Here is a 22,326-nt window from a genome sequence, read left to right on the forward strand (position 1 = left end):
AGACTCCCACACTCACGGTTGTTCATTCCTGTTAGTCAGGACTTGTCCGGGCAATCGCTCCCTAACTTGGAAACAAATACTATAGCCTAGAAGTCCTAACTCAGCCTCAGGGGTGAGGGTCAACCACCATCCCTATTATTTCTTGGGATAAGCATCCAGTTCAACCAGCTTCTGCGTTTACTAAAAGCTTGTCCTCCTACCTCAAAATACTCCCTTGGTTTCTTATTTCCGAACTTTTGTTCTCACCTAACACTTTGAACCTACTGTACCACTCAGCTCCCATCCCTGTTCCAGGAAAAAAACAACCACAGACCCACTATTTTGCCCACAACTAGATCTGAACATAAATGAAATGTACTCTTAAGCCATAACATACATACTTATTACTGAAGCATTGATAAAAGAGTTTCATTCATTTATAAAGACTGGTGAATTCTGAACAAGACCTTTTCTTAAGCATCTAGAGTACTTAGCTAAAAATCACATTTTCTCATAGGTCAGTTCATGGCCACACACAGTGCAAATCTTCCGGTACATGTCATCTTCTAGGTTTTCTTCTGGTCCATACTCATGTTGGTGAGTAATCACTTCCCTCTTCCATACACTGCTTCTTACTGCTCGCCGTAATTCTAAAGGGAAGAAAAATTCTTTTCAGTGGTGCTACTCAGCTGAAATCCATCAGGTGTGTGCATGTGTGTGTGTTTAAACCAAATATGGTTTACCTTAACTCCAACAAATAAAAACTGACTATACAGAAATGGGAGTATGTGGGTTAGAGAGAGAGCAAAAGGACAAGATTACTAAAAGAACAGAAATTGTTCAAAAGCTGACTATGGAAGGCGTGATGCCACAGCAGGAAAGGGGAGTCAGCCGGGACGACCGAGGACAGGAGCATTATAAGTTCCACATGAGTTGGCAGCTACCTCTTTAAGAGGCATATCAAGCTTTGCAAGAAAATTAGAAATTCAAGAAGTCTGCCACTATGCTAATGGTTCACCTTAGAAAAACTGGTCATGCAACTAATCTATTATAAATTCTTCATCCTACAAAATGAGCATATTTTAGGAGAGGGGCTGCTAATAATTATTGCAAAGTATAATCTGAACATAAAAATCATAAACTATTAAAAGCTAGAAAGAACCATAAGAGTTTTTATTTTATTTCATTTTTTTTGCATGTACGGAAACTGAGCAAAGACAGCGTGTAAATCCAGCTCATTTGTTCCACTGTTTACAACTTTTTCCACCTGGGAATTAACAAGCTAGTAAGTTCTCAGTTTCTAGTTGAATGAACAAAAAGCAGCAGTAATTGTTTACAATTTTTCTATTCTGACCAATGATCCATCAAGCCCAGAACTGCCTTTGACAAAAGCACAATTTAAGGGAGAGTATTTTATCTTTTATATCAATTAAAATCAATATACACCAAGGAATCCCACATTCTTTTACTCCATTTTAGATGTGTGAGAAGTAATACCAAAATAATCCCTGAAATTTTGTATTTTCAGCCTTTATTACATCACGAGGACAAACAAACAGGGCTATGTACCAGGCACTGCTCTAAGCACTTCATAAATACATTTAATCCTCACAATCCTTTGAAATAAATACAACTATTATCCCAATTTTATAGATGAGGAAACTAAGGCACAGAGAAGTTGGATAACTTGTGCAGCAGGTCAAACAGCTAGTTGGTGGCAGAGGTCCATGCTCTTAACTACAAAGCTATGCTGCCTTTTCACACCTCCAGTAGGAAAACAGTCTATCTGATACAATTTTCAAGCTTCAACGTGCACACCTCAAGATAGTTTATAAATTAGGGAAATCCATGTTCATCCAAACTCTAATCTTCATTCCTATATCTTCTCATATTCTGAAGAACCCTAATTTTTCTAGACATCCAAAATGCCCTATTTCCTTTTATTATTTTATTTTACCTTAGGACAGTTTATAAATAAATGAATTGATATACTAACCAGAACTGCACAGGTGTCTCATGTTTTCAGATGACAGGAAGATGTCTCCTGTTTGAGCTCCAATACCTACTTTTTCGGCCTGGTCCTGAAAGTATCCTGGTCACTTGTCCTTCACTGCCCCACTGAGGAACTATCTCTCAAAATCTAACTGCATCCCAATCATTGCTAAACTAACCTCAGGCTAATTTGAGAATTATGTGAACTTAAGAGAGAGAAGAAAATGATTAGCACTAAAAGAATACTCAAAAATCTAGCTTACTAGTCATAATTGGTTATATCTTTAGTATTTAGGTATTTCTGGGAAAATGTGTTAGAAAGTAAGAAATACTAAAAACTGATGTTTGTCCTTTTCTTGCCCTTGTTTTCCTCTTGAACAATCCAGTCCTAAAGCCATTTCTAAGTGGAACAAGTAAAGCAGGCATCTGTGGTAAAGTAGGGGAGCCCATGGAATGTAAAGAGGCTCTCCCTATAGAGAAGGCAACAACAGTGATGGGAAATTAATCAACTGACTGTAGTATGGATAATGGGAACCAGGTTTCTCACTATCAGAGACGGAAGTTAGAAATAAGGGAGAAATACAGAATAAACCCTAAAGTTTTGAATGGAGTTCATCAGTGTGAACTCAAGGTTTCAATTCATATATATATGGGGGCAAACATAAAAGTATAATAAATATACATGTGTTCTGTGTAGAAAGCAGAAAGGAGTGCTCAAGGAATGGGGAAGACTCATCAAAAGGACACAGGAGCTAATCTAAGATATTCCTATTGACCCAAATCTGAGACAATTTGAGCACCAAATTAAGGACAGAAATGAATCAATAACATTGAGAAGAAGAGGAATTAATGAATCCATGCCAATAATAAACAAATCGGAGAAGGATGCTGTTGAATGCTGGCTTCTCACTGGTTAAATGCAGAGGGAGTGCTAAAGGTAGAAAATTTTTGCAACCATCATACTTAAAGATTGGTTCAGGCAAGAACCATCGATGGATGGATGCTAAATTCTAGGGGACACGTTCAGGAGAAGCATGATACTTGCAAGATCTTACAACGTTTTTTTTTCCTTATCAAGTCAGAAGTAAATATTAATATCACCATTGAGAACAGATGGGCATCATATGCCTTCAGATGTGATGCCCTGAGAAAGATACATCATTTATGTGATATCCCTGAAATGCATAATCTGAATCTAACCATCAGGACAAATCAGAAAAGCCCCAAATGAAAAACATTACTTCTAAAAAGTCGGGCAGGGGAATGGAAGAGACGTTTTCAAAAATGTCACTGTCATAAAAGACAAATGCTATGGAAATAGTCTAGAATAAAGAAATTTAGAAAGACATGGTACCTAAAGCCAACACCTGATCTTAGACTGAATCCTGTACTAGAAGAAAAAAATCACAGAACATAATTGCATAATTGGGTCAGCTAATAAAACTAGCACATGGATGACAGATGAGATAAAAATATCAACATTATACTTTGATTTTGTAAGAGACCATTCCTATTCTTAGGAAATACTGTAGTACTTAGGGGTAAAGGGTAAAAACCTACTTTTAAAGGGCACAGAGGAGCCCTGGCTGGTGTGGCTCAGTAGACTGAGTGCTGGTCTGAGAACCAAAGGGTCGCCGGTTCAGTTCCAGGTCAGGGCACATGCCTGGGTTGTGGGCCAGGTCCCCAGTTTGGGGGCACATGAGAGGCAACCACATATTGATGTTTTTCTCCCTCTCTTCCCTTCTCTAAAAATAAAATCTTTTTAAAGAGGTTACAGGGGAAAAAATTGTATGGGTAGAGAACACAAATGACGAAGTAAATGGCATAGTGTTAACAATAGGTAAATCTGTACTATTCTTGCAATTTTATGTAAGTTTGAAATTATTCATAAATAAAAAAAAAAAGATAGGAGCTGGCTTGATTTGAGAATAAGAATCTATGAATCCAAATGCTACTGAAATGTTCTTCTTTCCAAAAGAAGCCAAATACTAAAATTATAGAAAGAATAACAAATAGAAAATTGGCATTTATATCCACCCTAGTAGTACGTAATAATTGACTTAGGCAAAAATCATCCCTGTGTACTAAAACCACCGAGTAAAACTTGTGCACACAGTGTCAGAAGCCACCACAGGGAAAAGAGTACCTGGTTCACAACGAAGAAGTCTGGACACTGCCTTAACCAAGCAATCAAACTATCACTCTTAGAGGGAAACTGGTATGCGTCTCCCGGTGTGACTGACACACTCCAGGGCACATCACCTAGGGAGCGTTCCTACCAAAACTGTCCGAACCCAATCTAATTATGAGGAAGCAAGCTGCGAATAAAATCAAATGAGGGACATTCCACAAAACAGGTGGCCTGAACTCTTGAGAGGGAGCCTCTTTCTACCAGTTTATTCACTGTTCTACTTCCCAAGGAGACGGTGGTGCTGGGATGTGGGTGTTTTCCAACAGCAGGAGGATGGGAAGGCTCCCTCCCCCTTTCTACCAAAGAACAGTTTGGGAGAGGAGTAGTAGGGAAAAAAGCAATTTTATTTGTATTGTGCAAGGTAAAAATAAAGTTGTCAACTCTTTTAAATTAAAAAATGTCAATATCATGAAAGATAAAAAGGCTTAAGAACTAAGATTATAGTAACGCACCATCCTTGAAAGGCCCCTGGCTCCAACAACTAAAAAGCTGGTCAAGATATTGGAACAACTGGGAAGAGCTATATAGTACTAGATATTAATGTTAAACTTATTGGGTGTGATCATTGTTTTTTAGTTATGCAGAAAAATGCCCTTGTTTTTAGGAGACAACAGGTTGATGTATTAAGTAAGAATCACAGTGTCTAAGTAACTCTTAAATAGTTCAGCAAAATAGATGTGTATATGTGTGAATGACAGAGAAAAAATTCCATATGGCAAACTCAAAATCAGGTGAAATAAAAATTTGTTTCAAGATTACTACGCTTTTCACATTACCTAATTTAAGCACCTTAAAACTTCGGAAAGTGGAGTGGGATTACCTACTGCTGAAGATGGGAAGAGGCAGAAAGGTCCGAGACTTGGGAAGGGTAGGGAAAGAGCCGACAGGACTGGAGCTGAGGAAGCCTTGGAGGTGACAGGCCTAGCACCACTGAAAGCCTACCGGAGCTGGAAAACAACTGGGTTACCATGTCACGGCCTCAGTCCCACTGGCTTAGCATTTCACAACACAGGAAGCTGTGAACTGGCTACCTCACCTGGAAATGTATTAAATGGCATAATATGTTCAGTCCTTGTACTTTTATCTTCAGGGACGGCTTATATTTTTTTACCCAAATAAGTTTTCCCTTAAGTCCTTGTTTCAATGAAAAATTTATGTTCTACCACTCTAAAAAAAGGCATTTTATTTGGCTTAATATCTTAATTTTGCAAAGGAGGCAGCCTGTATTCAAAGAAGCTGAATGCTACCTGTGAGGTAAACTTGCATGAGAACCAGCTGAGGGAGACCAGATGCTTTTGAATACTTGATGGGACGGCAGGAAGTTTTCACATAGGGTGCCCCTTGTTAACTAGAGAAAAAAGCCACCAGGAAATGACAAAACACATTAGCATCATTCTGTCCTCCATAAACTGGAGCAGAGTAACGGAATTGGGTCCTCACACCCTCCTGAGAGGAGCCTGAAAACAATCATAATTATATATGACCACAGGCCCAACATGTAAACCGTCCACAAACTTAAAAGGGACCTCCAAATGGAATTTTCTTACCCACCTCTTTTGGGGGGAAAATACGTAGTAACAAACAGTGAAGAATTAATCTTTTTTTAGAAGGCTAAGCTCTACCAGTACTAAATAGGAGAAAGCTGAGTATGACCTTAAGGAAAAGCCTCCTCTCCGCCTTATTTGTGGAAAGGAGGCATGCAAACCCAGAATGTTCTGTGTATTTGCATCCAATATCAAGGCCAATACATGCTGCATTTTTTGAAACCCACTTAAACCGAGGAGCAGCGACGCCATCATTTCTACTCCAGCCTCCACGGATCCAAGCTCTACAACAATTTGAATTTGCTGACAAAATTCTTCCTTGTCTTTCACCTTATCTATATTTACATATATAATACTAGTTATACTTTTAATTTTCTTCTGTAGTAAGATCAATTCTTTCTCAAACTACTAAAGCAGATCATATTCTAAAAGCAGGTAAATGTAATCTCTTACCTTTCCATAAAGAAGTAAACTTTGTGTCAGCTTCTTTGTGGATCGTGATCAGAAGACCAAGAGAAAACCAGGTTCCAATTTTTTTTCAACTAAAAAGCTTTTAGACTTGCTTCTATTCCTCTCTGTTCTGAGCCTTCTGAGCAAACTGCATGGTAAGCTCCTTGTTTCTAATCTCTACCGTGTCTACTCCACTCCCAGCCCTTTGTGGCCTAGTCGGGAGGACAGGAACATATCCACCGACCTCTAAAGCAAACCAGCAAGAAGCCACAATTAAAGGAGGCATCACACTGACCTCTGCACATTAAAGACAATGGTGTAATGTTCACACAATAGACAGAACTTAGGTTTTCATATGCAAAAGAGAAACAACATTCTTAAGATTTGTAGGGACTTGGAAAAATTTCCTCAAGAGACATGCTTCTTTCAAACAAGAAATGAACTGAATTAAAGAAACTAGGCCTAAGAGATCTAACAAAAAATTCAGGACAGATTCAAACTCTTTCAAGGATCAGGAATATCCATAGTAAGTTTATCTGGTGTTTAAAAGCAATTTAATATAAGAGAAAAACAGCCAGTTATATTTGAGTTTATATATATTTTAAAATACCTATGAAAATTGTGTACAGCTTAAAAGAAATGTTCTAGTCATACTAATGTTTAAATTATATTACCTTAATAGAATTTTTATAGGAAAAAAGCATGATAAAATGACACAGATGCCATAAGCTTTTATTGTTAGTCAAATTATAAAAATTTAGTCAATCTTAGACGACATCTTGACCAAACTACAGAAACAGTATCTGAGAACAAAAGCCCTCCTTTTAAAATATTTCATCACCTTGCAGTACAACTTTCTAATTCCTTTATCCGTACATTATTGTCTGCATGAAAATACCATCAGGAAAGGGATTTAAGGAGGCAGCGGAGAGAGAAGAATTGAGGAGAGATTCAGGTAACTGGGGTTAACAAAAACCCTAGGCTAATATGTAATTGGTTTATAAATATGTCCTTAAGATGCCTTTTGTTACTTTATCCTTCAAGGCTCTCCTTGATGTTGGAAGCAAGAAAGGGCTGGGGCAGAACATAGAAAAGATCAAAAGAAGTCTTTCCAAATCCTCTCAATTAGTCCTTGCAGGTATTTTTGAAGACCGAGGTACAGCAGGGGCTCATTTGGGGAAGATTCTTCAGTGAAATACTTATAAGGCAGTTTGCTATAGGAAACTTCTCTATGAAGCCATAAATGTATGCTTACCATTCCCTCTGATTCTGGAATTGACATTTTAAGTTAACAATAATCTCTATATAAATGTACATAAGGATGTTTATAATGGAGTTATTTTGCACTGATAAACTTGTTATAAACTTCATAAATGTCCAACAGTGCTTCCATTTTTATAAAAATATCTTTCAAGTGTTTATGCATTGAAAAGAACTGGAAAAACAGATTAAAATGTTACTAAATGTTGCCTCAGGGTAGGAAAATCACAGGATAGTTCTTTGTAGTTATCTAACTTTTCTGCACTGCAAATTAATTACTCCTGTAATGAAAATGGGGGGTGGGGTCCCCTCACAAGAAGACAAAACATAGCAGCTTACATTGTTGGGTTTTTTGGGTTTTTTCTTTGTTTTTAAGACATCTGAGCTATCTTCATTCACCCTCCTAAACCTCTTCTAAATTCTAAAAACAAGCAAAATCAATTACTATGGCTAAGAGATTCATTTCAAATGGATCAATTCAGTAAGTGTACTATCCTGTATACACATAAAATACAATCTATACACACTATACCACACAGGGACTCTACAAATACTGTGTGAAGAACATGCCTACTTTTTAGACCTTTTAGGGATTCTGTGATCCAGCAAAAGTGCTCTCTGTTTCCTTGCGGCTCCCTGTGTTCATCACTATCACAGCACCTGTTTACTGGTCTTTCTCTGCTGAGAAACTGTGACTCCAGCATTTATGTTAACACAGTGCCTGGAACATAGATGAGGCATTAATTATTGGACTCATGGATGAATGGATGGAGAGAGGGAGGAGGAAGGGATGAAGACTTATGCACATGTGCATGGACAAACAGAGGTAGAGGGACAACAGAATGGATAGTCCTGGGGACAGACAGGTGTATGGACAGAGGAATGAGTGTACCAATGCAGACTTTCAGTTCTGAAAGAGGGCTCCAGTCCCAACACTAATAATTATGTAACAGGTCACTCTACCTGAGTTATTTATTCATATATAAAATAAAGCGATAAGACTAGCTGACATTAAAGGTTCCTTATAGCTGCTAAATTAGATGTTAAGACTTAGCCATGATTTTTTTCATTTGAAGCAATTAGAGAGGATTGCTGTTGGATATCTTTGCTCTTTATAACCCTATTGGTCGTATTTAAGACTGAGCTGATGCCAAATCTTTGACCAGATACATGCCTGATCCTATCTAAAAACAATATTCACATTAAGATGAGGGCTTATGCACTTTAGAATTGCAGTACTATGAGGTTTGGACTCAGAGCCTCAAACACCAGCCTACTGAAGGCAAACTTTAAGTCTTTTTTCTTCAATGTATATATCACAAAACATGTTCCAATCTACTGTTGACATTACACCTTTAAACAGGAAGAACTTAGCTAAAGGCTTTTTTGCAAAGCAGTAAACATAGTACTTTATGATATAAATTTAGCCACTTGCCTTTCACTTTTTTATCAAACTTCTTCTGTTTCATTTTTTCTCGGTTTTTCTGTCGAACTTCCTTCGCTTCTTCTAATGCTTCCTGACTGCCCCAAACTTCAAGAGCCCTCTTCACAATCTATAACACAGAATCCATATTTAAATTACTTGGAATTCAGAGCTGTAAATTATGAAGTTACAATTATTAAATCCATAAGCACAAAAGAATGATCTAACTCAAGTACAATTTTATAAATACTTATTCACAATTTAAAATATTTTAAATATTTTAAATATTGGTAAGAAACAACTCTATTAATATCTCTACCTAAACCCATGAGACCCTCAGCAAATGAATGCTGACTTTGATTATACTTGTAAATAGAAAAGTAGTCCTCTGACTGTAATTGTTTCTCTGACTCACTCGGCTTTTTCACTTGAATCAACATACCTTGTAAGTACGGCTAAGTCAGTGGGTCTGATGAGCTGTGGCAAGCTCACTCCCAAAAATGTACATTATTATTAGTCACATCAGATTAAGTATGAGGTTATCTCCAAAAATCTCCCACCACAGGAAATCAATCATTACTACTCTTCTCCTCCTCAATCAATAATAGTTTCCATCTACTTGACTAACTTCTGATCTTTAGAATATGCATTTTTTTAAAACTCTGGTAACTGAATTACCTAAAAAGTCTTCATTCTAGTTTAAAAACTTTGAATTATATATCTTTACTCTTTACAAAATTTTTATTTAAGAGAATATACACACTAAGAATTATGCTCAGGATATCTCTCACAATATGTTAAGGGGACTAAAACATCAATCAGTATAGCCAAACTCAAATTTTTTCTTACCATAATAAAATAATATACTCTTACTTCATTAGTTCTAAAACATCACATTTTCTACAATTTAACCCTCTGAAAATGATGCATCACCAATGTGCTTAACAGGACTTTAACAGTTCTGAGTCAAAGTGGTTCAGAAGAATTGCACTCAATGTAAAGGAATACCTTAACCATGAAACACAGCAAAAAAGTATAGTAAGTTTAATGGCACTATTTCAGTAAGTATAAAATAAAAGCAGCAAGGGGTAAGGAAGCACTGGATCAGTTTAGTGAGCACACTTTCATTTCAAATGGCACATAAGATAATGGTGAATCTTCTAAACGATAGTGTTTTATGTTTAATGAAATTCAGTGTATGTTTGGTTTTACACGTGACTTCTTAATTTTATTTAAAAGACACTCGAATTTTGTAGTAAATTCCAGGTCAAACTGCTCTAAAGCAATGCCTCCCAATATTTTTCAGGTAATTGCACAAGAAAAATATTACAGTATCTGTACCATTCTGGGGTAGACACAGGAGGTCACTTGTGACTGCAGGCCCCCAGTGTGGACACCATAGCAGCCCCAGGTGCTGAGACTATTAAATATCTTAGCACACCTGTGATACAACAGCAGCAAGAGGAGTTGAGAAGACCTGCTCTGGGACACACCAGAGTTACATGGACACCTGATAGGGTTTCAGGTGAGTATTTTCCAGATGGAGTTAGAATTTAGGTGTCTGTGAAATTCCTGAATTTTTAAAAGATTTTCAGGGGGGGTGGGGGGCAGGAAAACAGGGTCTCTTACTCCAAGCTTTAGTTTCCCAACTGTAGTACTCGTAACACTACTCAACAGTAATACATTTGCTCCAAAGTGCTGCACCAAAAGCAAAATAAGAAAACGTGTTATTGTCATTATGAATGTCTGTGATTCACATGCAAAGCAACAAAATGCCAAAGATATTTTCAACTCTCTATGAGGAAAAACTAAACTAATTAGAACTAGTTTATTGTTAAAACTTCACCTATCCCAGGGTAATAAAATGACTGAATATAACTTATTAGAGACCTGTAATTTTAAGTAGAGTTTCATATCACCCCATTGTGAATGATGAGGATTCTTCTTCACAATAAATTTAAGAGGTGGTTCTCTTTTTTCTAAATCACAGTCTTTCAGAAGGTATTCTTGTTTTGCTTCTGTTTTAGTTATAAGTTTGTGTTTTTCATCAGCATCTCTGAAAACAAATTAAGTTCACTATATAAGTTAGTTATTTAAAATAAAAAAAGTTTTCAAATAGCCCAAAAACCTCAGGGTATGAATGCCAAAAGGAACATATAAAATACTTTTTCCTGCAGTCCTCATGGTCAAATTAGCAGCATAAAAATTCTAACAGAAAAATACTCTATCTTTTACGTGCTCTGAGAAGTTATATTAGCAGCAAATCCATGTTATTGAACATGTTAAGAATTTTTTTTCTACTTATTTAAAGTCCCTCTTCTCCATAAAGGATTTGAAATGACTCATAAGAGTACAACAAATATAAATGAGAACTAAGGTTCTATAAGTAAGAAAGTATAAATTAAAGCATAAAGTCAGGATGGGCAGGATATAAGAAGTATGCAAGGTCCAACTGCCCCAACACAGTTAAGTTTCCAGGTGCTCTGAGCTTTTCAAAGTCAAGGTAAAAATGAAGACAGTCAATTACATAGTTCTTCTCATTCATTTGTTCTCTATCTACATGTCAACCATTGTTTGAGGCATAAGGAATACAGCAAAGAATTTTTTAAAAGCCTTGTTTTCATGAAATTTACATTCTAGTAAAGGCAAAGACAGTCAATAAGCAAACATAAGGACAAATAAAAGTCCTATGAAGGAAGATAAGAGGGTAGAGGAATAGAAATTTTCAGATTGACTGGGGAATCTGAGGAAGTCATTGATAAGGGGACATCTGAACAGGGCCCTTAAGACATCAGAGGACCTTCTGAATAGCTAGAGAAAGAACATTCCTAGCAGACAGAAGAGCAAATGCAAAGGCTCTAGGACAGGAAAGTGCTTTGCAGCGGGACAGCAGGGGGCCGTTGTGGCTACAATGCTTCAAGTGGGTGATTGCGAAGAGTGATGAAAGACCAAGTCAAAGATCAGCAGTGGCCTTGTAATCAGTGAAGACAATTCTATTCAGAAATGGATTAGAAACCATCGGAGAGTTTTGAGTAAAATGCTATACAGAGAAGAGACTAACAGTGCAAAGGGGGGGGGGGGGCACCAGTTAAAAGATCACTACTGCAGTGGTCCCGCAAGAGCTGATGGTGGCCTAGTCTAAGGTAATGGTGGGAGGGAGGATGAACATATGGTTTGAACACAGAAACAAAGGAATTTGGAATTCAACATGGGATAGCAGAGAAGCAGCCAGCGAACGAAGCTGGCCTTTACTGAAGTAATGAACCCTGGAGAGGAGCCACAGTGCAGGGACGGGAGGCTGAAATTGGAAATACCTTTAGATTAAATAATTTGAAAGTATCAGCTAAAGGAGGGGCCAGGTAAACTACACCACTAAAATTATAATCTTGGAAGATGTTGAAAGGAAACAGAATGGAGGACAGTGTTCCTAATTATGTTTAAATTTGAAAGTATGTATATTTTTTAGGCGACCACACAACTTTTTTTAAACTGATACATCAGTTGCTTTCATTTTCTCATGGAAACAAGATTATATGTGCTAATTCAGTTTCCAAAATCTATCTACACTTTAAGGAGAGTGATAATACTGTGGACCTTAACCACTGTGTGCATCAATGACACCGTGTGTCAATGGGAATAGAGTTTATAATTTATAATCCCAGTGGATGCCAGGACATTTCCAGTCACCCATGTGATCACGCAACCAGAAACATCTCCATTCTATCTATCTTCCAAGGTTTCTACTCAGCAAAAGTCAGCAGTGATGCTGAAAAGACAGGTCCTCCAGGCAGGTGAGGAGCTGATCTAGGGCCATACGTATAAGAAGTGAGAATAGGGGACAGATAAGAGAGCTAAGAAAGATTCCAATATAGGATCTTAAGGTGTGAAAGACATGAATGAGGGAAACAGTAGAGAACAGGAGAACCATGTGAAATAAGACAGACTATTCTCGGTTAATATAAAAAGAGCATAAAGACTAAGAGAAGAAGAAAAAGAATGACAGAAGAATGTCATTTTCCTCATCTATCCTCTTCCCTGGCTGTTTAGGAGAGCAAACGAATGAAGGGAAAGAGGTGTTCTGGAAGCACTGGGGGAGCAGCTGGAGAGGTTTTACTCCCCTCTCATTACAGCCCTAGTCCTCTGACCAAGGCGTCAGCGTCCACTGAGACAAGAAAGGAACAGGATCCTGAAGGAGGGTCAGGAACTTGCTGCGGAGGATGGTGAAAGCCCCCCAGGCCAGCAGTAAGGAAAAAACGCTGTCTATGGCAGGGTCTGGGGCACTCCCATCTACGTGACATGTCATAACTTTGATAAGCACAGGTTTCCCGTATTTCTTTGGCAAAACGGAAACCATAGAAATGTTAGCAAACTCCCCAAATAATCATAATTATGAAAAGAATATTAAATTCAAATGGATTGAATTGTTTTACCCTAAGCCTGTATGCAAGCATTAAACTTTAGCAATTGAGAACATTGTCTGAAATAAATTACCTGCAGTTATCACAAGTTGGCAAATCAAAGTGGTTCATAAGATAAGAATCCATAAATTCTCTATTACATTCTTCACATATTGCATAATCAAATTCCATAACGGGTCCTAAAAAAAAGATTAATTCTTTAAGTTTCCTTTTTTGTGTGACTAGAACAACACATTTTCCTCTACCAACAGAGAAAATTGCTTCCTCTTCATCTGTCTCAACCACTAGACTGCAAACTTCTTGTATTTAGCAATATATCCTCAACACCTAGCACAAAAACTACTCTAGGTAAAGCCAGATACTTTTAATAACTTCAAATACCTAGGGGTCGTTATCCAAGCTCAAGTCTAAGCTTCTGAAAACAAAAGTACAGACACATAGAATAGAACAGGACTACTCCCTACTTTGATAAACACATAACATTTCTGTTGCTGCAGCAAAAACTGAAATAGTTTTTTTAAGCTGTTACGTTATACCATTGGGTATCAAACTTATGATCAAATAAAACTTTAACTTTTTCAAAGGGTGTGAAAATATCCTCACCAAAAGGACATATATGGCTATATATAAGAGATTCACCAAAACTTTAACCTTAGATAATACAGTTACAGTCTCTTTTATGCCAGGTTTCCCTATCTTATACTTTGTAAACTACTTTTTTCCCTTCAAACATAAAAGAATGTCCTCAATTTTATCTCTTGGGTCCTAGCCTCTCATTTCAGCCTATCAAGGTAATTTTGAGTACTTATTCTATCAGTCAATATATTGGCTGTCTCTGCCCTTTCTAAAACAACAGTGTCAACCCTAAGTACAGCAGGTCCTCAAATAACATTTCGTTCAATGTCATTTCATTGTAACATTGATGAAATGCCAGAGAAACTTAACTGTTGTTTATATCAATTAGCATACCATAAAACTGGTTTTGTTTACCTCGCTTTGCTTAAAGTCAGAGAACCTATCAACAGTGTTAAGTGAGGACTTACTGTACACAAAACACAAGTTATATTAGTCACTGCCAAATCTGTTTAATATTTAACCTACTAGCAAAACTGACAAGCTTTCTTACTCTTTTAAAGCTAACCTGCTCATTGACTAACTTATTTAAACATCAATTTGCAAAGACTTATGCATGTTACTCAAAATGACCAACCTAGATACCTATTTTCTGAAAATACATTTTACCTGGCTCATGAACAACTTTTCCAACTGTATGTTCATTTTCTTCTTCCTCTTCCAGAATGAAGCCTCCTCCTGTGTCAATTATCTTTGGGGCTGCTTTTACATTAGCCACGCCTACAAAAAGTAAGTAAAAGTGGTCAAAAGTAAGAGTGGTAAGCCCATATGTTACCTTGTGCATAAGCAGAAACTTTCCTTAAATTTAATATATATCAAAAAGACAAGGAATGTCTACTATTACCACTCCTATTCAACATGATACTAAATAAAGGTCCCAGCTAGTACAATAGGACAAGAAAACAAAATTGGCATAAAAGTTGGAAAGAAGTAAAACAGTCTTTATCAACAAATGCTGTGATTATGTATATAGAATATCCACAGGAATCTACAATTAGAATTTAAAAATAACACCTAGGAAGAGATGTGTAAAAACTCTACACGGAAACACCATTAAGAGAAATTAAAGACCTAAATAAGTGGAGAAATAGACCGTGTATGAATTGGAAGCCTCAATACTGTAAAGATCTTGATTCTCACCAAACCTATCGATTCAATGTGATCCCAGTCAAAACCCCAGCAGGGGTGGGGGTGGGGGTGGGAGGTTGGGGTAGGAGCTGACAAGCTGACTCTAAAAATGGAGGATTTACACTACCAAATGTAAAGATTTACTATAAAGCTTCAGTAATTAAGACAGTTTGATACTGACACGAAGACAAACAAAGAGACTAATAAAATAGGAAAGAGAGCCCTGAAACAGACATACACGTATTTGGTCATTTAATTTATGGCAAAGGCTCCAAGGCAATTCAGTAGGGAAAAAAATAATCTTTTCAATAAATGGCACTGGGACTTATACCAAAGGTGCCACTACAAAACAGTAAGGGGTTGGGGGAGAGGTCTTTTCTATAAATGAATTTTAACCCTATCTCATACAATATACATAAAAATTGTTTAAATGCATTATAATCTTTAATGTGAAAGGTAAAATAAAGCTTCTAGAAGAAAACAAAACTTCATAAGCTTGAGGTAGCCAAAAAATTCTTAAACATAACACAAAATGTACTAGCCATAAGGTTTGATTAAATTAAGAGTTTCTATTCATCAAAAGACCTTTATGAGTTAAAAGACAGGATGCAAACTGGAAGAAGCTTTTTGCAATATGTATACCTGACAGTGGCCTCACATCCAAAATATGCAATAAAATCCTATAAATCAATAAAAGACAAATAACCCAACTTAAAAAGAAAAAAAAAGGCAAAAGCCCTGAATAGGGACTTCACAAATGAGGATATCCAAATAGCCAGTAAGCACATGAAAAAGCCATCATCATCGTCATCAGTCACTGGGAAAAAAAACAATTTAAAACCATAATAAAATATCACTACACTCCCACCAGAATACCCAACAAGGAAACGGTGGCCTTAAGTGGCACATTAGACCAGACAGACTTAATTGATATTTTCAGGACATTTCACCCACAAGCAGCAGAATATACATTCTTCTCAAGTGCACCCAGAACACTGTCTGGGATAGACTACATTAGACCACAAAACAAGTCTCAATAAATTTAAAAGATTGAAATCATACCAAACATCTCTGATTACAATGGTATAAAACTAGAAATAAATTACAAGAAGAAGACTAAAAAACACAAACACACTGAGGCTAAATAACATGCTACTTACTAAACAATGAATGGGTTACCAATGAGATCAAGGGAGAAATTAAAAGATAACTTGAGACAAACAAAAATAAAAACACAACATCCCAAAAACCTATGGGACACAACCAAAGCAGTTCTAAGAGAGAGAGTAATAGCAGTACATGCCTACATCAAGAAACAAACAAAAAAATCAAATTAACAATCCCACTTTACACGTAAAGGAACTAAAAAAGAACAAAGTCCAAAATGAGCAGAAAAAAGGAAATAATATCAGTGGAAATAAAAAGTCTAAAAAGACAATAGAAAAGATCAATGAAAGCAAGAGCTGGTTCTTTGAAAAGATAAAACTCATAAACCTTTAGCCAGACTGGAGAATTTTGAAAAAAGGTCCTAAATAAATAAAATCAGAAATAAAAGAGAAGTAACAACTGATACCATAGAAATACAAAGGGTTATAAGGAAAATACTACAAACAATTATACACCAACAAACTGGACAACCTGGAAGAACTGGATAAATTCCTAGAAACATACAATCTTGCAAGGCTGAATCAGAAAGAAACAGAAAATGTGAACACACCAATAACTGCCAACAAAATCAAATCAATAATCAAGAAACTCATAACAAACAAGAGTGCTGAACCAGATGACGTCACAGGTGAATTTTACCAACATTCAAAGAAGAACACATACCTATCCTTTCAAACTACTCCAAAAAAATTGAAGAACAAAGGCTTCCAAACTCATTTTAAAAGTTCAGCATTACCCTAATACAAAACCAGACAAAGACACTACAAAAAAAAGCAACTTATAGAATATCCCTGATGAACATAGATGCAAAAATCCTCAACTAAATATTAGCAAACCAAATTCAGCAACACATTTAAAGATCGTACACTGTGATAAAGTGGGATTTATCAGTGGGATGCAAGGTTGATTAAATATCTGTAATGACACACCTCATAAACAGAATAAAGGATAAAAATCATATGATCACATTAATAGATGCAGAAAAAGCATTTTACAAAATCCGGCATCCATTTACAATAAAAAACTCTCAACAAAATGGAGATAATGGGAACATACTTTAACATAATAAAGGCCATAAGTGACAAACCCATAGCTAACATCATACTCAAAGGTTTTCTTCATAACAGCCCTAACTGCAAATAACCCAAATATCCATTTTTTAAAAATGTAAAAACTGTGGTAGAATAACACAAAAGAATACTATTCAACATATAATGAACAAACTACCAACACATGCAACAATGTAGATGAATCTCTCAGACATTATATTGAGCAAAAGAAGACAGGCACTGTTATTGCATTTAAATGAAGCTCAAAAATATATATATACTACAAGTAATCAAAATGGTTGGGACAGTCTGAAGGCGGGAGGTTGAATAAGAAGTGGCAATGGGAACCTTCTAAGATTCTGGAAGTGTCTACACATTGATCGTTTTGGTGTTTACATGAGCATTTACAAAGGAAAAATTCAGATGAGTGCATTTTATATAGCAATGTATATGTTATAAATCATGTTTGTAAGACAAATTTAATGGTATTACCTTACTTAAGTCACTCTCCTTTTCTGGCCTCTATTTCTTCCTCTAGTAAATAAAGGGATTAGATTATAATAAGCCTGTTTCTATTGTTAACAGGAATTCTTATATGGCCTGTTCATCTCTATCTCTCCCCATTAGACTCTTTTTATCTCTCTAATCGGGCAAATAGTTATGCATTTCATGAATATCTACTGGATAGAAATGGATAAATGGATCAGAACATACTGAACATGAACAGTGCAGCCAATAATTGGAATGACCACAATGAGTGCAATGAGAATTAAGAAGAGGAGAAGCTGGCCCTGGCTGGGTAGGTCAGTTGTTTGAAGCATGGTCTGTACACAAGGTTGTGGGTTTGATTCCCAGTCAGGGAACACATACAGGTTGCAGGTTCAATCCCTGGTTGGAGCATGTACAGGAGGCAATGGATCCATGATTCCTTCTCACATTGCAGCCGCTCAGCCTTGCTGTTTCTCCAGGCCCTCAGTACTACTTCTTAGCACCACATTCTAAGCAAGTTCTTCTCGGTCTTTTTCAAGGCGTGTCATAGCACATACAGAAAATGGAAATCATACAGTATATTGAAATAAAAGTACTACAAAGATAAAAATCTCAGCACCTACCTAACTCCTGAAGCATAGCAGCTTGTTTGTAATGCTACAACAGTTAGTTTTTGGGTAACTGCCTAAGAAATCTTAAGAATATTCATTCCACCTTGCTTTTCATGATCAGAAGTTTAAGTTAAAACCAGGTAATGCTCTACTTTGCACCCCTGTTGCACATCCATTTAGTACAGATGCTCCTGGACCTGTGATGGGGTTACATGCAGATAAACCCATCATAAATGGAAAATATCATAACTCGAATACTACTACACTGTAGAGTATGGGTTGTTTACCCGCATGTGGCTAAGTGGGGGCTGCGGGTCACTGCCACTGCCCAGCATCATAAGAATATAATACTGCACACCACTAGCCCAGGAAAAGATCAAAATTCAAAGCATGGCCTCTATAAAATGTGTATAACTTTCACACCATCGTAAGTCAAACTACTGTAAGTCAGGAATTGTCTGTATAGATCTAGAAACCTTTGCAGAACCATGAATATGAGTTAATCAATGCAAATTAACAACTTTTTGTCCAGATTCTAGGATGCCTCCAGTTGAAAAAGGAATAAAAGAAAGCCATGAGAAAGCAAAAGGAATGAGAACAGAACCATTAAATCGTGGCTGGAAACTGCAGATTCAGTGTATGAATATTAAGACATGAAGCCAGGCCCTGACTGGGTTGAGCGACGACCCACAAAGGCAAGGGTCACAGTTCCATTCCTGGGCAGGGCACATGCCTAGGTTGCAGGCCTGGTTTCTGGTTGGGGCACAAGAGAGGCAACTGATCAATGCTCCTCTCATGCATCGATGTTTCTCTCCCTCTCTTCCTCCTTACCTTCCACTCTCTAAAATAAATAAATAAATAATTTAAAAAAGAAATAAAGAAAAGACCTGAAGCCAGCCCCAGTCTCTTCGCACTCACACAGTATGGGGTGGAGCTTTAGAAATACATGCACTTCATGCTACAGCGGTAGTCCTGAAGACCGGCATGTCAACCAACCTATATTTTAGGTACCCTGGGGAAGAGGATTACTTGACCAGTGGAGAATTACATGAAACAGACAGATAGGCCCATACATATAAACACACAACACACAGATAGGCAGCCAAGGGCTGGCCTAGGAAAGGAGGAAGATGAAATCCAGACAACAATAACAGCCTTTCTTCGTAAGGGTGAGAGGTGCCTAGCATAGCAGAGGCAGCTGGTGGCAAGGAAGGGACCTGACCCCACGTCAGAGGGCATGAGTTCTAGGCTTGATTAGCCCGTGCACTTGCTGGGATGAACCTGATCTTTTCTGGTCCTCAATTACCACCTCATTAACACAGATTCCAAACCCTGCCCTAATTATTTTCCAGGTTAGCTCTGAGAATTAAATTAGCTCATCTGAAACACAGGAGGGCGGTAGCTAACGTCTGTTTGCTCCTTTCAGCGCCCTGCAGTAGCAAGCCCTATGCTGGATACGGAAAGTTCACTCAATCCCCCTTCGAGGATGAATGAGGGAGCAGGTGCAGATTATTGAAAGGCGGTACACGGCTAAAAGCTTTATACAAGGACAACCTCTGGTACCAGTGGAGGCTGCGGGAAAACAGAAACGGCCAGCGGGGGCGCTGACGGCCACTGGCTGGCACCGTCCGAAGGCGGGGGCAGCTGCGTTCCCAATCTAAAGACCACAGCTAGACAGCCCGGCGCAGCGAGGAAAGCCTGGGGCTGCGATCAGAAGGCCTGGGTTCCCCCGCGGAATCGTCCCGTGATCTGGGACAGCTCGCTTCGACAAGACCCTGAGCAGATTCCCGCCTGGGACGGCGGAGGGTGTGCGCGCTGACGCTAGGGATCCGCCGGGAGAGGGAAGGGGCAGGCGCCGCCAGGACCCAAACCTCCGGTAGCTGCAACAGCCGTGGCCGCGTAGGGCCGGGCCGCCAGCCGGGCCTGGCGCAGCATCAGCGCCCGCTGCCGCTTCCGCTCGATGCTCGCCCGCATGGAGACTGACAGCTCCGCCGGCTGTTCGGAAGTCGCCGGATCCGGCGAAGTTTCGTCGGCCGCCGCCATCTCCAATCAGAGAACCTTGTCTCTAAACGTGCGCACGCGCAGGCCACACCGCACAGGCGGAAGCGAGGGGCGAGGGGCAGAGTCTGCGTGCCTGCAGGCGCCGGAAGTGCCTGCTGGCTTGTGGCCTGAGAGAAGAAGGGGTATGGAAATCGTTTTTGTCAGGAGGTGGTTGTCTTTAAAATGCTAGTTTCGCTTGGTGGTTTAGAATACGGGCTTTGGAGTCAGACCTAGGTTAAGGCATAGCTCTTACACTTACCATCTGCATGGTCTTGAACAGGTTATTTAACCCGAGTTCAGTTTCTTCAGTAGTAAAATGAGGATAATTCCGGAACCACTTCCTCGGTTGTTGGGAAGACGAGATGTGCTGTCAAGACTTTAAACACAATTCGTGGCATATAGAAAGCGTCCGAAAATGATGGCAGTTGTTAGTAATACTATGAGTCAAGAGAGACTTAAGAGATGATTGATCTGACTTAATTTTGGGCAGAGCCTTAGGTTTGAAATGAGAACACGTGGGTTCAAACGCTCACTTGCTGTGCGATCGCAGGCCATTGCAGCACCTGGCACAAAGTCTGCTATGCATGAACTTCACTGTCTTTTCCATGGAATATCCCTTCAGTGCGGATGAGCTGCCACCAGGGAGACAATGAGTTTGGACTGTGACTGAATCCTGACTTCCCAAAAGTGTGGTAAAAGAAACGAAAAAAACGTATGCTTTTCCGAAATACGTGCTTTTTTATTACAAATAAAATTGAATTAAAACCAGAAAACAGCAAGTTCTAATTAAATATACTATTTAGAACTAGATTTTAGAAGAGTCTGGCACACTTGAAGTTTCCCACTAATATTCAATGGTTAAGGTTTGAGAAGAACAACCTAGTTCTAATCTATTGATTGTACATATATTGTATTTAAGCTGAAGAACCTTACATAAAGAGGATAAATGTTCAGATCCACTGATTGAATTGGAGATAAAGACCTCAAGCCTCTCCTACTGTCCTTCCCCTCAGATCCCTCTTTCTACCTATCTGTTGACAGAGGCAGATTTAAGGTCGGTTGAGGCCCAGGGCAAAGAAGAAAATATTGGGCCCCTTAAAAAAAGAGAGAGGGAAAATAAAAATACATGTTAACCATATTTTATGCAGCGTAGTAATGAAACCAAACTTGGTGTCATTAGAAAAAAGTGTGAAGTTGGGGTTTTGTGGAGCCCTTCAGAACTTGGGGCCCAGGGCGCGCGCCCAGTGCACCTCCCGTTAAATCCGCCTCTGTCTATTGATCTTGTCCAGGTGATAAAATCTCAAAGTCCATGTAACACCAAAACCACAAGCAACAAAATAAAACATTAAACAAACTGGATAAATTGAAAACTTGTGCATTAAATAACACTATCAAGAAAGTGTGCTCTGGCTAGTGTGGCTCAGCCAAAGGGTTGATAGTTGGACTTCCAGTCAGGGCATGTGCCTGGGTTGTGGGCCAGGTCCCCAGTTGGGGGCGCGCAAGAGGCAACCACATATTAATGTTTCTCTCCCTCTCTTTCTCCCTTTCTCCTTTCCTTCCCCCCTCTCTAAAAATAAAATAATTAAAAAAAAGAAAGTGAAAAGGCAGCTCACAGAATGGCAGAAAATATTTGCAAATCATATATCTGAAAAGGGTCTAGTATCCAGAATATATAAAGAACTCTTACAACCCAATAAAAGGACAAATAACCCAGTTTCCAAAAGAGCAAAGAGCTTAGGTAGCCATTTTTCTTTAAGATTTTATTTATTTATTTTTCGAAAGAAGCGAAGGGAAGGAGAAAGAGAGGGAAAGAAACATCGATGTGTGAGAAAAACACCTATTGGTTGCCTCTCGCATGCCCCCAACTGGGGGCCTGGCCTGCAACCCAGGCATGTCCCCTGACTGGGAATCAAATGCGCAACCTTTCAGTTTGCAGGCCAGCACTCAGTCCA

General features: G+C 38.4%; 1 protein-coding gene and 1 long non-coding RNA gene across 4 annotated transcripts; one reads left to right on the forward strand and one right to left on the reverse strand.

Moving 5' to 3' along the window:
* Positions 1-398: 398 nt before the first annotated feature.
* XPA (XPA, DNA damage recognition and repair factor) lies at positions 399-20,410 on the reverse strand. Of its 3 annotated transcripts, XR_016510564.1 has the most exons (7): positions 20,206-20,410; positions 14,500-14,610; positions 13,331-13,436; positions 10,730-10,895; positions 8,852-8,969; positions 6,160-6,402; positions 569-629 (listed from the first exon to the last, which is right to left on the reverse strand). XR_016510564.1 is itself a non-coding variant. In XM_090274461.1 (6 exons), exons 1-6 carry the CDS (start codon positions 20,375-20,377, stop codon positions 481-483), a joined length of 822 nt encoding a protein of 273 aa, XP_090130587.1. In that variant the 5' UTR covers positions 20,378-20,410; the 3' UTR covers positions 399-480. The 3 variants fall into 3 exon arrangements, 2 of the variants coding, with proteins under 2 accessions (XP_090130587.1, XP_090130588.1); XM_090274461.1 differs by lacking the exon at positions 6,160-6,402 and having other exon boundaries at positions 399-629; XM_090274462.1 differs by lacking the exons at positions 6,160-6,402; positions 20,206-20,410 and adding an exon at positions 18,105-18,242 and having other exon boundaries at positions 399-629.
* Positions 14,540-19,166, forward strand: LOC150013426 (uncharacterized). The gene is made up of 3 exons (XR_016510565.1): positions 14,540-14,619; positions 17,862-18,033; positions 18,867-19,166. It is a non-coding gene; the product is annotated as an uncharacterized LOC150013426 (long non-coding RNA).
* Positions 20,411-22,326: the final 1,916 nt, after the last annotated feature.

This window comes from Furipterus horrens, unplaced genomic scaffold (assembly GCF_987537825.1).
Source record: "Furipterus horrens unplaced genomic scaffold, mFurHor1.1.pri manual_scaffold_4, whole genome shotgun sequence".
NCBI classification, from domain to species: domain Eukaryota; kingdom Metazoa; phylum Chordata; class Mammalia; order Chiroptera; family Furipteridae; genus Furipterus; species Furipterus horrens.

What these genes read in the sequence shown, in the direction of transcription:
- XPA (XM_090274461.1), bottom strand. Translation starts at nt 20,377, where the DNA reads ATGGCGGCGGCCGACGAAACTTCGCCGGATCCGGCGACTTCCGAACAG. An exon ending in AAAAGTTGTTCATGAGCCAG is followed by an intron (nt 13,437 to 14,499) that starts GTAAAATGTATT and finishes TCTTTTTTTTAG; the next exon opens with GACCCGTTATGGAATTTGAT. An exon ending in CCAACTTGTGATAACTGCAG is followed by an intron (nt 10,896 to 13,330) that starts GTAATTTATTTC and finishes ATTTGTTTTCAG; the next exon opens with AGATGCTGATGAAAAACACA.